The sequence below is a fragment of the Pteropus vampyrus genome, unplaced genomic scaffold, assembly GCF_000151845.1.
Source record: "Pteropus vampyrus isolate Shadow unplaced genomic scaffold, Pvam_2.0 Scaffold705, whole genome shotgun sequence".
In the NCBI taxonomy this organism is placed as follows: Eukaryota; Metazoa; Chordata; class Mammalia; order Chiroptera; family Pteropodidae; genus Pteropus; species Pteropus vampyrus.
The window spans coordinates 261,136-277,043 of NW_011889486.1; the positions used below are offsets into that span (position 1 = coordinate 261,136).

Consider the following 15,908-nt stretch of genomic DNA (forward strand, 5'->3'; position numbering starts at 1 on the left):
CCTGGGCTGTGTGTTCTCTCAGCTCTGCCACTCACTGGCTGAGTAACGCAGACAAGTGACATAATCTCTGACTTCTCATCTGTAAAATACTGATAATGATGTCAATCTCACAGGGTGGTAATAAAGATTAAATGAAACAGTGTTTGTGCATTGATCAGGATAATTAACATTAGCTACTATAACAAAAATTCCAGAATCTCAGTGGTTAGATACAAGAGTTCACTCTTTACTCAAGTCACAGTCTAACATAGATTGGGTGTCTTTCCTGCATAGCTCCCATCTAAGTGGTGATTCAGGGACCCAAACTCTTTCCATCCCCTTAGAGTCATCCACTGGGCCCCCTCCACCTGGCTGACAGAATAGTAAAAACAGAGAGGCCAGGCTAGGAAGTGGCCCCCACCATTTAACTTTACGTTGGTTAAAACTCAGTCATGTATTCCACATAATTGCAAGGGAAGCTAGGAAATATAGTTGTTCTGTGTGCTCAGGAAGAGGAAATGGGATTGCTAAGCATCTAGCCAGTCTCTGCTACAATACATTAAGTATTTAGCATAGTGCCTGATACATAGTAAGAGCTCGCTAAACAAAAGATACTATTATAATTGCTTTCTGCTATCTTTTCTGATATAGGTATGAGTACCAGAAGTCACAGAACACTGAGAATGAATAACTGAATATAAAACAAAACAAACATATGAATTGAAAAAAAAAAGACATGGTAATCATATATCTGACAACTCTTATTCTGGGTGCTACAGCAGCATAGGTTAGAATAGCCTACATTCAAATGCTGGCCGTTCCCTGAGTGAAACATTAAACTGCCTCAGCCATGGGGGTTTTTCTCATCTTAAACCGGAATACTAACTTACCTACTTTACAGCATTCTTTGAAAATGCTGTATACCCTCATCTCTAAGTATATACTTCCCTTTGTCTGGAACACTCTCTCTATCTGCTCTTCACTTCCTACTCATCCAAGTCTCTGCTGGGGATGTCACCTTCTCCAAGAAGCCTTCCCTATCCTCTACCCCAATTGTGGTCAAGTGCCTGTTTCCTATGTCCTCATGATAGCCTGCACTTTTCTTTCCAAAGCACTTAACACAACACATTAAAATCTCCATTCATTTTCTGTCTCTAGCTAGATTGTAAAATTCTTGGGGAAAGAGTTTGTTTTCATCACCAGCCTCAATAAATTGTCCGGCTCATAATGAGTGTGCCATAATATTTGCCATGAGAATGAATTAAGTATCCTGAGCATTTTTCAAACAATAATGTGGTGAGACTTTTAAACTCTTATAACTCAACAAAAAAGCAAAGACAGGTTCAGAAAGAAACAGCACAGTGTACTCCTCCAAAAGGTCAGTGAGAACTAAAAAGTCATTTTAGGAAGGGGCCACACCCCTTGGGTCATGCCTGGGTACTTCTGAGCCATTGGCCACTCTTAATCTCTCAGTTGGGCAATAGAGGGTGCAAAAAAACATTATCGCACATTAAAAACCGTGGGGGTCTTCCTCCCAGCTGATCTGACCGCCTGGCAACAAAAACTGTCCATTTAGGGTAGCCTTGGCTGTCCAGCTGGCATATAACACTCTCCGCTATTTTAGGGCATCCCTGACCCTCATGATCATCATCGAAAAGTGAGGGCTTATAGTTCCAAAGTAGACTCTCATATACAGGATGGGACACCCTCCCCACACCCCTCCCCTATACACGCACTTACTCTGAAGCACATTTCACCACCCAACAAAAGTCTCCTATTCCCTTATACCTTTGGTGCATCTGGAGTCAAGTCCCAGATGAATCAAGTGACACAGAGGTATGAGTGACTGATGTCGTGTTACCCAGTTCTCCAGAAGTGCTATTACCCAGAAGGAAAAAAAGAAAGAAAGAAAAAAAAGATCTAAACTAAGATTTCAGGTACGCGAAAGAAGCCAAAAGCCGCTGGGAGACGTCATGGGCACCTCTCCAAAACTATTAAGTCAGGTAGAAAAGTGCCTCCTTTACAGTTGGTTTAGCTCAGAGCCCTATGCCGAGGTACTAGGATAACAGACACCAAGACAGACACGTGTCCTCGCACACGTCCCTTGATCGCCTTAAACAATCTCCTTCCTCAACTCCGAGCGGACACGGCCACAGCTCCAACCCCCACCCTACTTGTCTGGTAAAATCAGCTCTGACAACCTCACCCCATCTTCCGCACCCAAGGTGCCAAGGCTATCCCTAGCCATTTGAGCTCCACCCAACAACCCGCGCGCGCGCGCACACACACACACACACCACACACACACACACACACACACACACACACGCACACACACCCTCTCCCGGCTACCCAGACCGCTTTCACCCGATAGCACTGAGGGGCCTAGGGTGGGGGAGAGGAACCTTGGCCGGAGCCGTGTACCCGCCCCCGGACAGTCGCGCATCCGCCCTGTCCCTGCATCCTCCCCACCAGCCCAGGTTGTCGGTGCTCAGCCGTGGGTACACGGCCCTGCACTGTTCCCCAGACACAGAGGCCTCGGGGGCAGGACGTCTCGAGGCCCCGCCTCGCTTACGTCAGCCTCGCGGGCTGCGGGTGGGGCAGACTGCCGGGGCAGACAGCCGGAGTTTTCAGTCGCAGCACGGCGGAGCAAGGCTGAAGGCGCGCAGCCTTGTTTCGGCTTCGGCCGCGGAGGATGCGGCGCGCCTAGAATGCTGCCGAGCCTGGTAATGCCGCTGGCGGCGCTCCTCAGCCTGCGCCTCGGCTCCCGCGCTCACGGTAAGGATCGGGATCCGCCCTGCCTTGCCCTCTCAGCGCTCTTCCGTCTGAGCAGTGTGGGTGGCCAGACCCGACTCCCACATTCGTCACCCGTACCTTAGAGTTCTGCGTCCTACAGAAGACCCCGTCTGGCTGGTCCTCTGGGAAGAGAGGCACCGATTATCTCCTCTCTCCCTGAATCTCCCTCATTCTGGTCAACCCAGGTCTCAGGCACACAGTTGTAGAAGTAGCTGAGATTTCTTGGAGGGGTGTGGGGTGTGTGTGGAGGGGAATAGAGTAGTTAAATGACCTTCTTCCCTAACTCATCGTCCATCCATCTCCTGACGCATTGGTGGCTTTTTTGTTGTTCCTGTTCAAATGATGAGACTGCTTGTCCCTCTGGAGAATTACTTTGATTCTCCCATCTGACTCAACCTTCCCTTAGCCTTTCAATTAACCTGTTTCTGCCCTGTGCATCTCAGCCCCATCCCAGCTCTTTTCTTCACTACACCTGTCACCCGCATCTGATCATCCCTGCTCCTTTAGCCCCTTATGCACTCCCATTGCCACCTGCCTCTCTCATCCCTACTGCTACTCCTTAGTTCAGTTTCCTAACCCAGCCTGTTACCCTGGAAGGTTTTGGCAACTGAGAAGAGTAAACCCTGGAAAGAGAGAATGAAAGGGTCTGGGAAATGAAAGGACCAAGAGCAGAGGCAGGATCAGCAGGGACTGAAACTGCGTCCACACACCAAAATACAAAGTAAAACATGCAGTCAGCATTCACATGACCAAGAGCTGAATTGGGTATGTGCAGCCCAAACACCACAAAGTCTCACTGCATTTTTTTTTTCACTTTCCATCTAACCTTTTGAAATTAAGACAGACGTGAAGATCAAAGACAATATAAAGAAGAAAGCAAGGGGCAGGGACAGATTTACTTTCTAAGAGAGAATCACGGTCAGAAAAAAGAAGCATTATTAGAGGGATGATAAGTTAGAGAACAAGGGAAGCCTGAGAGAGTCACTGACTAGAGACATTAAGAGATCAAGGAGAAGAGAAGAGGAGCAGGGTGTGGGTATTGGCCTTGACCTATTTCATTGCACTTGATAGGCAAGATTCTTAACATAGGTGTATTTGCACCCTTACAAATGAGAGAACGGGTTTGGTAAGGTGCAAATAATTTGCCAGTGCTAGTTTGAGGCTCCTAAAATTGGTTTCCCATGGTGAATGGTGTGTGTTGGGAGGGAGGAGGAGACAGGAGATGGAGGTGGGCACTGGTATTTAGTATTTCACCTTGGAGCCAAAGGTGCTAGCTCTTTGTGGAAATGTCCTCAGCCCAGTCTACAATGAGAGCTACTTCATTCTGTATGTTCTCACCCAGCCTGAAGCTGGGCGTTTGGCTATAGGTAAAGCCCTTCTAGAAGCTGGGGAATCGGGTAAGGCTTCAGCTTGGGGTTGCCCAGGAGAAATAGGCAAGTGCCAACAGGAAGGGTATATGGGTACTCAAAGAACTCCAGAGAGGGGCCCTTGGGCAGAGCCAGGGACTAGCTCATCCCAAAGCTCATTGTGGACATACCTTAGCCCTCGGCCCCTGCCTCCTTGCCTGGGATGTATCAAACCCAGCTTGGCTCTTTTCAGCCACCGCTTCTGCTTCTGATCACAGACTGCACAGGACAGTGATTTAAGGACACAATACTAGCTCTGGAATTAGGCACATCTGTATTCAAGGCCCACTCTTCCCCTTACTAGCCCCGGAGGCCTTGGGCGAGTCATTTAACCTCTCTGAGCCTTCATTTCTTCTCCAGTAAAATTGGGGTAATAAATGCTTACCTTGCAGAGCTGTTGTGATAATTACATGAGATGATATATGTAAAGTACTTAGCAGAGCACTCAGCTCATAGTAAAGTACTCAATAAATGGGAGCTGTTAGAATGCTTGTCACCATCTTCAGTTGAAAATAAGTCAAATTGTTCGAAATTTAAAAGGGAACTGGAGTTGTTTATCTTACAGAAGAGAAGTTTGGGGACTGAGTCACAAGGGCCAGGTCTGTGTACTTAGAGAGTTCTAGGAGAGGAATCGAATCTGTAAGCAATCAGCATAGGGCAGCATGCAGCAGGAGGTGGGCTCTGCCAGCTCTGATACTAATACTTTTCTCTCCAGCAACAGAACTGCTCAGCCCTCCATCAGTGTGGTTTGAAGCAGAGTTTTTCCGCCACATCCTCCACTGGACACCCATCCCAAATCAGTCTGAAAGGACCTACTATGAAGTGGAGCTCCTGAGGTAAGGAAGAGGGAGGATGAGAGAAAGAGAGAGATGAAGGAAGGAGTGGATGAATCCATCACCTTCTACTGCCTTGATGTAGGAAGATACCTGCCTTGTTGCTGAAGTGACACCAGGAAGGACCCTGGCATAGATCCATCAGTTGACAAGTACTGATTAAGTCTCATATGTACTGAGCGGTGTGCTGGGAGCTCTGGGATGAGAAAGCCACAGTATTGCCTTTACCCTCTAGGTTTTTCCATCTTACTGGAAAAACAGGAAAATCACCCATAGTACAGTTGAAAAAGAAGGAAACCCTAACGACTGTAAATGTAGTTGGGATAAGGGAGAAATTAGGCTGTGTTTCAAGGAATAGCAAGTCTTCCTGGAGGAGTTAGGATTTAAGCGACAAATTGGAAGTGACTATTCCAATTTAAGAATCTCTAAGACCACAGAGAAATTGGTACAGGGTCCCAGAACCAAGGTAGACCCCTTTGCAATTAGATGTCCTAGACTAGAGGAAATACCTTGAGGGCTGAACCATCATGGGAGCACCCTCCCTGGCCTCTTGCTTCTTCCCTCTTAAAAGAGATAGGTATGAACACAAGTTTCTCTGACAGTGCCTACCTTGATATGTCCCCAGGTATGGCATGGAGCCCTGGAAGTCTATCCCCAGCTGTAATCAGACCCTGCTGCTGTCCTGTGATCTCACCATGGCAACCCTAGACCTATACCATAACTACGGTTACCGAGCCAAAGTCCGGGCAGTGGACGGAAGCCGGCATTCTAACTGGACTATCACGAGAACCCGCTTCTCCATAGATGAAGGTGTTTTTCCTTTCCTGGGCCTAGAACATGGCTTTTGGGGTCCTTTCTAGCCAGAAGCTCTAGTCTAGAACTTTTCTCTCTATTCCCGTAGCTCGCCATGTCATCCGAGCTTCCTAGCTGGGGAACTAGTTGCTCAAACAAACCTGAGTCAGGACTTTAGAGAAAGTTTAGATGAAAATAGTCAAGTTGTTCAAGATTAAAAAGGGAACTGGAGTTGTTTTTCCTATAGAAGAGAAGTTTGGGGGTGAGTTGGGGCAGTTGAGTCACGAGGGCCAGGCCTGTGACTTGGAGGTTTCTGGGAGAGGAATCAAATCTATAAGCACTCAGCATAGGGTGGCAAGCAGCAAGCAGAATTGGATCAGCTCCCCACACACATACTTTAGGGATGAACTCCCAGGGCTTAAGATTTGAGGCTTTGAAGTAAGGAGGTGCTACTAAGGAGAAGTTGGGAGTCTCTCTGAGATAGGAGGAAAGAACGAGCACCAAACACAATGAGTTTTTCCTATTCTGCAGGCTGGGACCCACTGTGCTGTGTGATGAGCCTGCTCTTCAGAATTCAGTTAGAACTGATAGTCTAGGATGTTTTAGATCATTGGTTCCCAAATGTCTGCCTGCAGGCCAGTGCTCAGCTGGCTGCAGAAACATTACCTGAGGAGTGTGTTGAAAATATTGGATGTTTCTAGGATCCTGCTTCAAAAATTCAGATTCGCTGTTTCTTGAGTGGGCCCATCTGTATTTTTAATGTGCTCCCCAGGAAGTCTTAATGTTCTGCTAGGTGGCCCAGGTTTTAGGGTGGTAAAGCTCGACCCTGGAGGCCAGGCATGGGTGGGGGACCCAGGCCCTTCCCAGCCTGCAGGCCTCATGTTTTTGCCTCCCCACACAGTGAATCTGACAGTTGGCAGCATCAAGCTAGAAATGCACGATGGCATCATCTTCGGAAAGATCCAGCCCCCCAGGCCCAAGATGGCCCCTAAAAACGACACATATGAAAGCATCTTCCCATACTTCCGCGAGTATGAGATTGCAATTCGAAAAGTACCAGGACACTACAAGGTATGAGATTTTCCAAGGCCACAGGACCTGGGCTGGGAGTGCCTTTTGTGCACTGCTGGGGAAATTGCCAGTAGAGTATAGGGAGGCCGTAGGGGTGGGAAAGGAATTGAGATGACCTCAGCCCTAAAACTGGTGCTCCTCTCAGGTGGCAGGGAAGACACTGCCTACTAGGTGTCACAAAACACATGAGACATTTTGTAACTATTGTTTCTTGTCTCCTTGAAGGTGGATATTTATTCCATTGTTATAGATGGGAAAATGAGACTCCAAGAGGCTATGTAATTGCCCAAGGACACCCCTGTAAGTGGGAGAGCTGGAATCTGCAAAATCCATCCTCTTCCCCTCCTACCACAGTAGATTCCAGCCCCCTCTAGGAAGGTCCTCAGCATCTTTAAAACACTTCCTTTTATTTTTTAATACAAAATAAATCATGGTAATCACAGGGATAGTGGGCTACATTGATAATACAGGGTTTGTTATATTAGAACACTGACAGGCATTGGCCTAGATTACATCTAAAGGCCCCTTCAGCTCCCAGCTTCCATGCATCAGGAAACAAGGATATTTTGTTTATTGCTGTCACTGTTTTCATTTCAGTTCACAAACAAGAAGGTAAAACATGAAAACTTCAACTTCTCCATCCCCGGAGAGGTGGGAGAGTTCTGTGTCAAGGTGAAACCTTCTGTGGGCTCCCGAGTGAACAAGGGGATATGGTCCGAGGAGGAGTGCATCGTGCTGTCTCGGCAGTGTGAGTTGGTCAGGGCTGCTGTTCTAAGGGGAGACAGGCAGGAAGGGTCTCACAGGAAGTATCTTACACAATCCAAAAAACTGCTGATGCCAGGCACTGTGCTAGGCACTCCCCCGCAAAGCTCTCCATCCTCACACAGCCCTATGAGAGAGCTCCTACTGTCCCCATTTTAGAGATGAGGGAACTGAGGCTCAGTGAATTTAAGCTACTTCTTAGGGTACAGTGGCAGAGCCAGGTGTCCCGATTCTGCAGATACTTCCACTTGAGCACAGCTATCCTCCCTAGGAAGCCCCCAGGTCACCCTCAGTCAGCTGTGGTAGTTCCTGTTTGTTACAGTCCTCTGCTGTCTTCTCTTAGAGCTGAGGGCACAAAGGGCCTTCTCCTTACCTTCCCCTTAGAGGAAGCAGAACTTAGCTGACTCCTCGCCACAGCTGCTGAAGTCAACAAATACTGTGCCAGCTTCTCAGCCAGGCACTGGGAAGGGGAAGGGGATTTGAGATGTGAAGGCCAAGGTCTTGCCCCAAGGATCTTTCAGTCTGGACAGGGTGTGCCCAGAGGAAGCTGTAACTGAAAACTCAGGACAGCATATGTCCAGTGCCCAATGAATCATGCCAACAGTCAGTACACTGGAAGTTCCCAGTCCATTGTGGGCAGGGTCTGGCAAAGACCAAAGTGAGTCCTTACATTTCCAAAGTACTCGAAAGCTCATTGTCGCTTAAGCCTTCCTCTCATTTAAGCAGAGTAAGGCATCATCTGTGTGTCAGACAGCCTTAAGAGCCTTTTCTACTTTTACTCACTTAAAAAGAAATAGCTTTGTGTAGAGGTCTGAGTCAAATCCCTGCTTTACCACTTATGAGGTACATGACATTGGGCAAGTTGCTTGACCTCTCTGGGACTTAGGATTCTAATCTATAAAAATAGGGATGATAATAGTATTTTCCTCCTAGGGTTGTTATATGGATCAGATAACATAAGTAAAGGATTTGGTAGATGGTAAGTGCTGTGTACTTTGCAACCATCCTGTGTAGTAAGTGCCATTATTTTTCCCATTTACAGATAGGGAAACTAAGGCTAAGAGAGGCTGAGGAATCTTTCCATAGCCTCATAGCTAGTAAGTGGTGGGGCTGGGATTTGAACCCAGATCTGGCTGCCAAAGTCCCTGTACTTACCTGCTATACCATTCTGACTCACTGTTCCGCCTGCTGTAGTATGAGTGCAGAGAGCTGGCAGCAGTCAATGTGTATAGTGAGGAAATCCTTCAGGGCCAAGGTTCAGAGACCAGGCAGCGATTCCGAAGAACCCAGATACATCTAGGGTTGTGGTCTAGAGGTAGCCTGGGTCGGTGAGGGTCACCTGGGCTACTCACTGAGTGGCTCCAGAAAATAGCCATGAGATCCCTGAGGACTGACCATCCCACAGTGCCTGGCCTCAAATGCATCTCTCTTGGCCTGCAGATTTCACCGTGACTAACCTCAGCATCTTCTTCACCTTTGTCCTGCTGCTCTGTGGAGCCCTGGCCTATCACTTGGTCCTCCAGCTATATGTGCGGCACCGGAGAAAGCTGCCTGCCGTCCTGGTAAGTCTCACAGGAAGGCCACTACCCCATCCTTCCTAGCCACCAGGACTCCAGGAGACAGTTGCTCCTTCATAGGTAGTCCCTTCCCTGACATTATCGGAAAGCACCTTCATTAAGCACCTGGGGGCAGAGTGAAAACTTGACCATAAGCCCAGTGCTGAGAAGGTTTCTTTCTAATGACCCAGATAAGATACGTACTGAGTAGTCCCAACCCCCCACGTGTCAGTTTGTTACCAAACACTAGTAATTGGCTATGGACCAGCCCCTGCGCATTATTAGTACCTCTGAGTCGGGTATATTTACTGTCCTCATTTTACAAGTGACAAAATTGAGGCTTAGAGAGATTGTTACAGGTGCAGGGTTACACAGCCAGGAATAGCCGGGATGGAACCCAGTCTTTCCCACCCACAGTGGTTGGCGATAAGTACTCTGGAAGGGGAAGAACGCAGGGCTGGAGGTGCTGGCCCTTGGGCTGCCCTCAGAGTGGGAGAGCAGAGGGAAAGGTGATGCTGGAGAGGAGAGGTTTTTGGAGGAAGCCATAGTCTCCAACCCCTCCCTGAGTGTCTCCTCTTGCTACACAGTTCTGAAAAATGCTTCATTCATGGTAAACAAGCCTCCAAAACTTAACCTGCAGCACTGGGCGGCATTTCCAAACTTCAGCCTCTCTCTGGCCCGAGATTCAGGCTGTTCCAAAGGTTGCCTGCCACATCCCCCACCACTGGCTCACATCTGGAAGGGGACCCAGCAGAGCAATCCCAGGGTTTCTAGGAAAAATAAGGAGAGAGACAAAGACCCTCTGAAATTATTTTGAGTAAGAATTCCAGGAAGTGGGGAGACAGGGAGAGAAGAGGGGTGGGACTGCCTGGCCTAATTAGGGTATTTGTCCAGGCAAAAATGAACTGTGTTCCTAGCTGCAGGGCCCTGGGTAGGGAAGTATGAAAAGGAAACTCGGAACAGGCAGCGCCTTCCAGCCTTAGGGCTTATAAAGTGCTTTCTGTGTCTCGCTTAAGTGTGTAGCTCATTGTCCTTTCTCTGTGCCATGCAGAGATTCAGGTCTACAAACATATGCATTGGCCTGTTTGACAAGAACTTTGAATATATTCTATGTGCAGGGCCCAGAGCTGGGGTGAAGTGATATAGAGATGAGTGCACCATGGGGCCTGCCCTCAGGATGGATAACTATAAAGTAGAGAAGTGGAGAAGGGTAGTCCTGGTACACTGGATGGGAGGTTCTTAGTCAGGCATCAGGAAAAGTATCTAGGAAAAGAGTAAATGTGGTGGCAGTTGAGCTGCAGCTACTGAGTACCTAGGACATGCTGATTAATGTGGCCCTGGTCCCAGAGGGGCTTGGTTACAGCCAGGTGGGGTGATCGTATAAACTATTAATTTTCTTGCAAACCATTGAAATAGACATAGATACAAAATGCCAAAGGAGATTACAGGCAACCTCTGGTTTCTTGTTCCTTCTATACATTTGGATTACAGAATTGAGTTGCTCTTGAGAGTTTTTCCCCCCTCAAGACAAATACAGCCCAATTCATTTATCTAATGATCATGGTCATCACTAACTTTATGAACAACTTATAGTGCACAGACTGCCTTCACATTCCTTAGCTTGTTCACATTCATTAGCTGCTTTGATTTGATTCTTCAACAATATATCAAGGTAAGTAATATTGGACAAGTGGGGATTTCAAATCAGGAGAGTTACATACTTTGGGAAAATCGCTTACCTTCTCTGAGGTTTAATTTTCTCCTCTAGGAAATAGAAACAATAATACTTTCTCAGAGAACTATTGGAGAGTAAAATTCAATTCACCAAATATTTGTCGAGTGCTTCCTATATACTAGGCTCTGTTCTAAGCACTTTACATGCATTAACCTCAACATGAGGAGGCAGATACTGTCATTATTTCCATTTTACGGGTGAGGAACTAAAGCACAGAGAGGATAATGAATTTAGCCAAAGTGACAAAGCTGAAAAGAAGCAGAGATGGGATTTGAATTCATGAAGTCTGGCTCTGGAATACACATCCTTAATCACCAAGCCATGTTATATTAATAGAAACTCAACCAATAAGAGTTGTATTAGAGTCATCACATACAAAGAGAATGAGGGCAGATGTGCAACAGTGAGTCAGTAAATCAGTCAGCAAACCTTATGAATGCCTACTATGTGCCAGCCCAGTTTAAGCTTTGGGAACAGAGTGGCTGACAAGTCTAGATAGCAACTGCTCTTAAGGAATTTGTAGGTGGGGAGTGATTGTGTGTGTATGTGCATGTTGGGATCGGGGACAGAAGAGGACAGATGAAAACAAATTAAAAAATAATTCCAGGAATTAAGTGCTGGGAAGAAGTAAGCTAAGTTAATGTGGAGAGAGTATCTGGAGCACTACTATAGCAAGGGTGATCAGGAAGGCCTCTCTGAGGAGGCGACATCCGAGCTGAAAGCTGAACGGTGAGGAGGATACAGACATGCAAAGCACTGAGAAAAGGATATTCCAACTAGAAAGAGCAGCATGTGCAAAGGCCTTGAGACAGCATTGTGCTGATGTGTTCCAGAGCAGAAAGAACACTAGTATGGCTGGGACGGAAGAGCCAGAGTTAAGTGATTTCCCTGAGAACCTTGGCAGTTAATATCCTCTTCAGCTGCTAGTTGTGCTTGTTCCACTGCCCCACATTGCAGCCACCCTGTGTTTGTGAAACTCGGGGAGTAGAGAAATTAATTTGAAGTCTCACATCCAGCATTTGAAAAAATGAAATGGGTAGGATGAGATAGAATAGAATTGAATAGAAAACAGATCACTGGTAGTAATAAGTATTATTTTGTCAAATTAGTTTTAGTTATTTGTATATGCGTCATACATTTATGGGCTACTTACATACAGGTTATTATATAACGCATTGCTTATTTTGGAGTCATAGTCAAAAGCATTTGAAACACACTTCTAGATCTAGATGAGTCCAGCCTGCTCTCAGGTTTGCAAAGCGCAGCAATTGAGATTGTTCACCATTCCCTGCAGATCCCCTTCTGCTTGTCATCTCATTTGGGCTCTGAGAATACTGGCTTCTTATGTATCTGGCCTGAGCCAAACTGAGAATTGCATTAGGAGGAAAACTTGATGCTGAAACAAAACAAAAAGAACAAGTGGCTGTGTACTCCAGCCTCTGTAGTCCCCTTTTGTTGGAGCACTACCTCCTTGATCTCTCCTCCTGGACTCATGGCCTCCCACAGCAACACAAGTAGGTTTCTCCAGGTGGCCCTCTGCCTCACCCGCTCCTTTCTTTCCTCTCCAGGTCTTTGAGAAGTCTAGTCCCTTCAGTCTCATCAAACAGCTTCCCAGCCCAGACACCCAAGACACCATCCATCCCCTTGATGAGGAGGCCTTCTCCAAGGTGTCCCCAGAGCTTAGAAACTCGGAGCTGCATGGCAGCACGGACAGTGGCTTTGGCAGTGCCAAACCATCACTGCAAACTGAAGAGCCTCAGTTCCTCCTCCCTGCTCCCCACCCCCAAACTGAGCGGACTCTGGGAAAGAGGGCACCCCTGGAGCTGGAGAACAGCTGCAGTAGTGGCAGCAGCAACAGCACAGACAGCGGGATCTGCATGCAGGAGCCCAGCCTGAGTCTTGGCACAGGACCCAACTGGGAGCAGCAGGTGGGGAGCAATAGCCAGGGCCAGGATGACAGTGGCATTGGCCTAGTCCAGAACTCTGAGGCGCAGCCCAGGGATGTACAAGATGGCTCATCCTTGGGCCATGTCAGTCCCTTGGAGCCTGAAGTGACTGAAGAAAAAGACCCAGCCATGGTGGCATTTCAGGGCTACCTAAAACAGACGAGAGGCACAGAGGAGAGGGCAGCCAAGGCAGACTGCCTGGAGGAAGAGTCCTCCTCAACAAGTGACCTTGGCCTCAAATACAGAATGTGCCTGGATGCCAAGAACAGCTGGCCTCCACAAGCCCTGGCCAAGGGCTATTTGAAACAGAATCACCCAGAAATGACTCTTGCTCCCTCAAAGGCCCCAACTGGACAGTGGAACCAACCAACTGAAGAATGGTCACTTCTGGGCTTACCCAGCTGTGGTGACCTAGGAACATCTGACTGGAACTTTGCCCATGATCTTCTCCCTCTGGACTGTGTGGCAGCCCTGGATGGTCTCCTGGGCAGCTTTGACTCAGACCTGGTCACCCCGCCACTGATCTCCAGTCTGCACTCAAATGACTGACTCAGGCTAAGAGGGTGCTTTTGATTTCAGCTTTGTCCTGGATGGACTAGTTGGAGGGGCCCCAGAAGTCAGAAGTAAAACATGATGCCAGTCTGGACACTTTTCTGCAAGCCCAGTAGGGCCAGCCCTAGCCAGGCCCAGCAGGGCTGGCCTAGGTGCCCAGGCAGAAGGAAACCATCTCACTATGCTGGTGCAGAGTGTGTGGGTGGCCTTTTCTATAGACAGGGCCCTATAGACTCTGATAGAGCTGAGAAGGGTGAGGCAGAGACCTCTTCCTCACTCAAGACTCTTTCTATATGATAAAGATTATTTGTTCTTGGGAATCATGAGGTTTTCTGGAGTTGTGTTGAGCCTGCCAGGCTGAAGTCAGCTCAGATCCAGGCCTCCCCGACTAAGCCAGCCATGTGTCAGGGCCTCTAGCAAGATGGAGGCTGGGAAGATGCAGGCTTCAGGGCCTCACAGCAAGCAAGGGTCATTTCTAGGGGGAAAAAGAGGGAGCAAAGACCGAGTGTTATCTCTTGGATGAATGATTACCTGACCACTAGGCTGGGATGGTCACTTGGAGAAACTCCTCCACTGGCAGGCTTCCCAGGTAGGGAACATGTCATGGAAGATCTTAAGGTGTGGCTGCCCTGGTCAGCCAGTTAATCCATCGACCATTGTTATAGAGCCACAGGGGGATGAAAGGAACTGAGACCCAGCAGAGTGTTTTGGCTCAGAACCCATCCCTCTGGGGATGTCTTATGTTCATATGCAGATATCTTCCTCTTTCAGCAAATAGAGCAGCATCCCCCTCAAGTACTTGCAGTGGCCAAGCCATGCACTGTCCCTACCCTTTGGCCCCTGCATTTGCCAACAGGTCTAGAGAAACAATGATTGTTTATATTGGTCGAAACTCAGCCCTTCAGGCAGCCTCTGGGATTAGGCATTCGTTTGTCTGCCCCAGAGAGTCAGAGTTGGGGCCTAACTGTGTTTGCAGCTGACATCCAGCTACAGACCCACAGGACAGGGTACTGGACTGTGATGTCTGCTCTCAGTGTTCAGCTGCATGACCTTGGGTCAGCTACTTCTCAGAGGGCCTGTTACCCTATATGTGAAATAAGGGGCCCTCCAGGCTGGATGTTAGCCAAGCTGGCCTCTGGGATATTTCTAACCGCATCTGATCCTGGGCTGGGAGGAAGTGGACTGTGGAACCCTTGTCTACCTAGAGCCCGCTTCTTTCTCATGCTGAGGGCTAACAGATCCAGCAGAAGTCCATGGCATCATGCTAAGAGAACTACAGACACTGGTCACTGAAAGCGGGCAGCTTTGGGCCCAGCTTCCCCAAGTCAGTTTGGAATCTAAATTCAAAGCTGGTTTACAGTCCATGGACAAGAAACTGGGAGGATTGACAGACCTAAATCATCCCATGGCCCTGCATTTCTCTGTGGCATTCTGAGACTAGACATTCTGGCCTAAGGATCCAGCTGGAACGGAACCTTTTCACTCTGCCAAGAAGCTCTAGGTGACAGCCTGGTAACAACTCCCTTTGGAAACTTAGGCTTGAGGAATGATTCCTCAAGGTTCCCTTGGAAGGTTTATTTATTTATTATTTTATTTATTAAAGCAAAATAGTGCAGTGAAAAAATTCTGCATATTTCAAGAGCCTAGAAGTTCTAGTTCGGACTCCGTTGTTTCTAGCCATGCGATCTTGGGAAAAATCACTTGTCCTCCTTTGTTTCCTCATCTGTAAAACTGGAAAACAATGCCTGACTTGTTTCAGGGATGTGAAGTTCCACTGACGAAGTGGATGTGAATGTGACTGGAATACTGTGATATATTTTTTTATTTCAATAAATTGTCAAGACCATGGAAATTGTGTGAAACCAGTCAGATTTCTGATGACATAGTGGCTGGTGGAGGACTCAAGCTGTGGGTAATCGAGGAGTGATAATAAGATGTGCGATGTTACTTTAAGGACTGAAGACTCAGGCTCAAATCACACAGACTCAGGTACAAGTCCTCAGGCTAACATTTATTGTCTATGACCTTGGGCAAATTTCTGATCCTTTCTAAGTTCCAGTTTCCTCATCTATAAGCTGGGAATAATAATTCTTCATGAGGATGTCATATGGTTTAAATGAGATCACGTATAAAGAGTTTCGACAGGCACATGGTGGTTTATGAATAAATAGCTGTCATTGGCTATAAGGGAAATGGACAATTTTTCTTGGAAATAGGTGAAAATAAAAGAGATAATGAAAATGTATGTAGTGAAAGTATGTGTAATTAATGGAACATAATGTAAAGACATGTAAAGAGTTTGTAATGTAATGAAAGATCATGAAAATGCATGTAAATGAAAGAGTATACAGGGGGTTCTTTCAGAAGTCTGAAAAGAAAAGGGTGGAAAGTATAACATGATGTTTTGGGTATAAATTCTGATAACTTGGAAAGAAGATCCCAGAAGCCCCTCCCCTCCAGGAAGACAGCAAACAAGACCT

General features: G+C 47.3%; 1 protein-coding gene across 1 annotated transcript; it reads left to right on the forward strand.

Annotated features, from left to right (window-relative positions):
- The first annotated feature begins 2,592 nt into the window (after positions 1 to 2,592).
- Positions 2,593 to 15,649, forward strand: IL10RA (interleukin 10 receptor subunit alpha). The gene is made up of 7 exons (XM_011385376.2): positions 2,593 to 2,757; positions 4,897 to 5,017; positions 5,640 to 5,824; positions 6,708 to 6,877; positions 7,475 to 7,625; positions 9,080 to 9,201; positions 12,499 to 15,649. Exons 1-7 carry the CDS (start codon positions 2,691 to 2,693, stop codon positions 13,423 to 13,425), a joined length of 1,743 nt encoding a protein of 580 aa, XP_011383678.1. The 5' UTR covers positions 2,593 to 2,690; the 3' UTR covers positions 13,426 to 15,649.
- Positions 15,650 to 15,908: the final 259 nt, after the last annotated feature.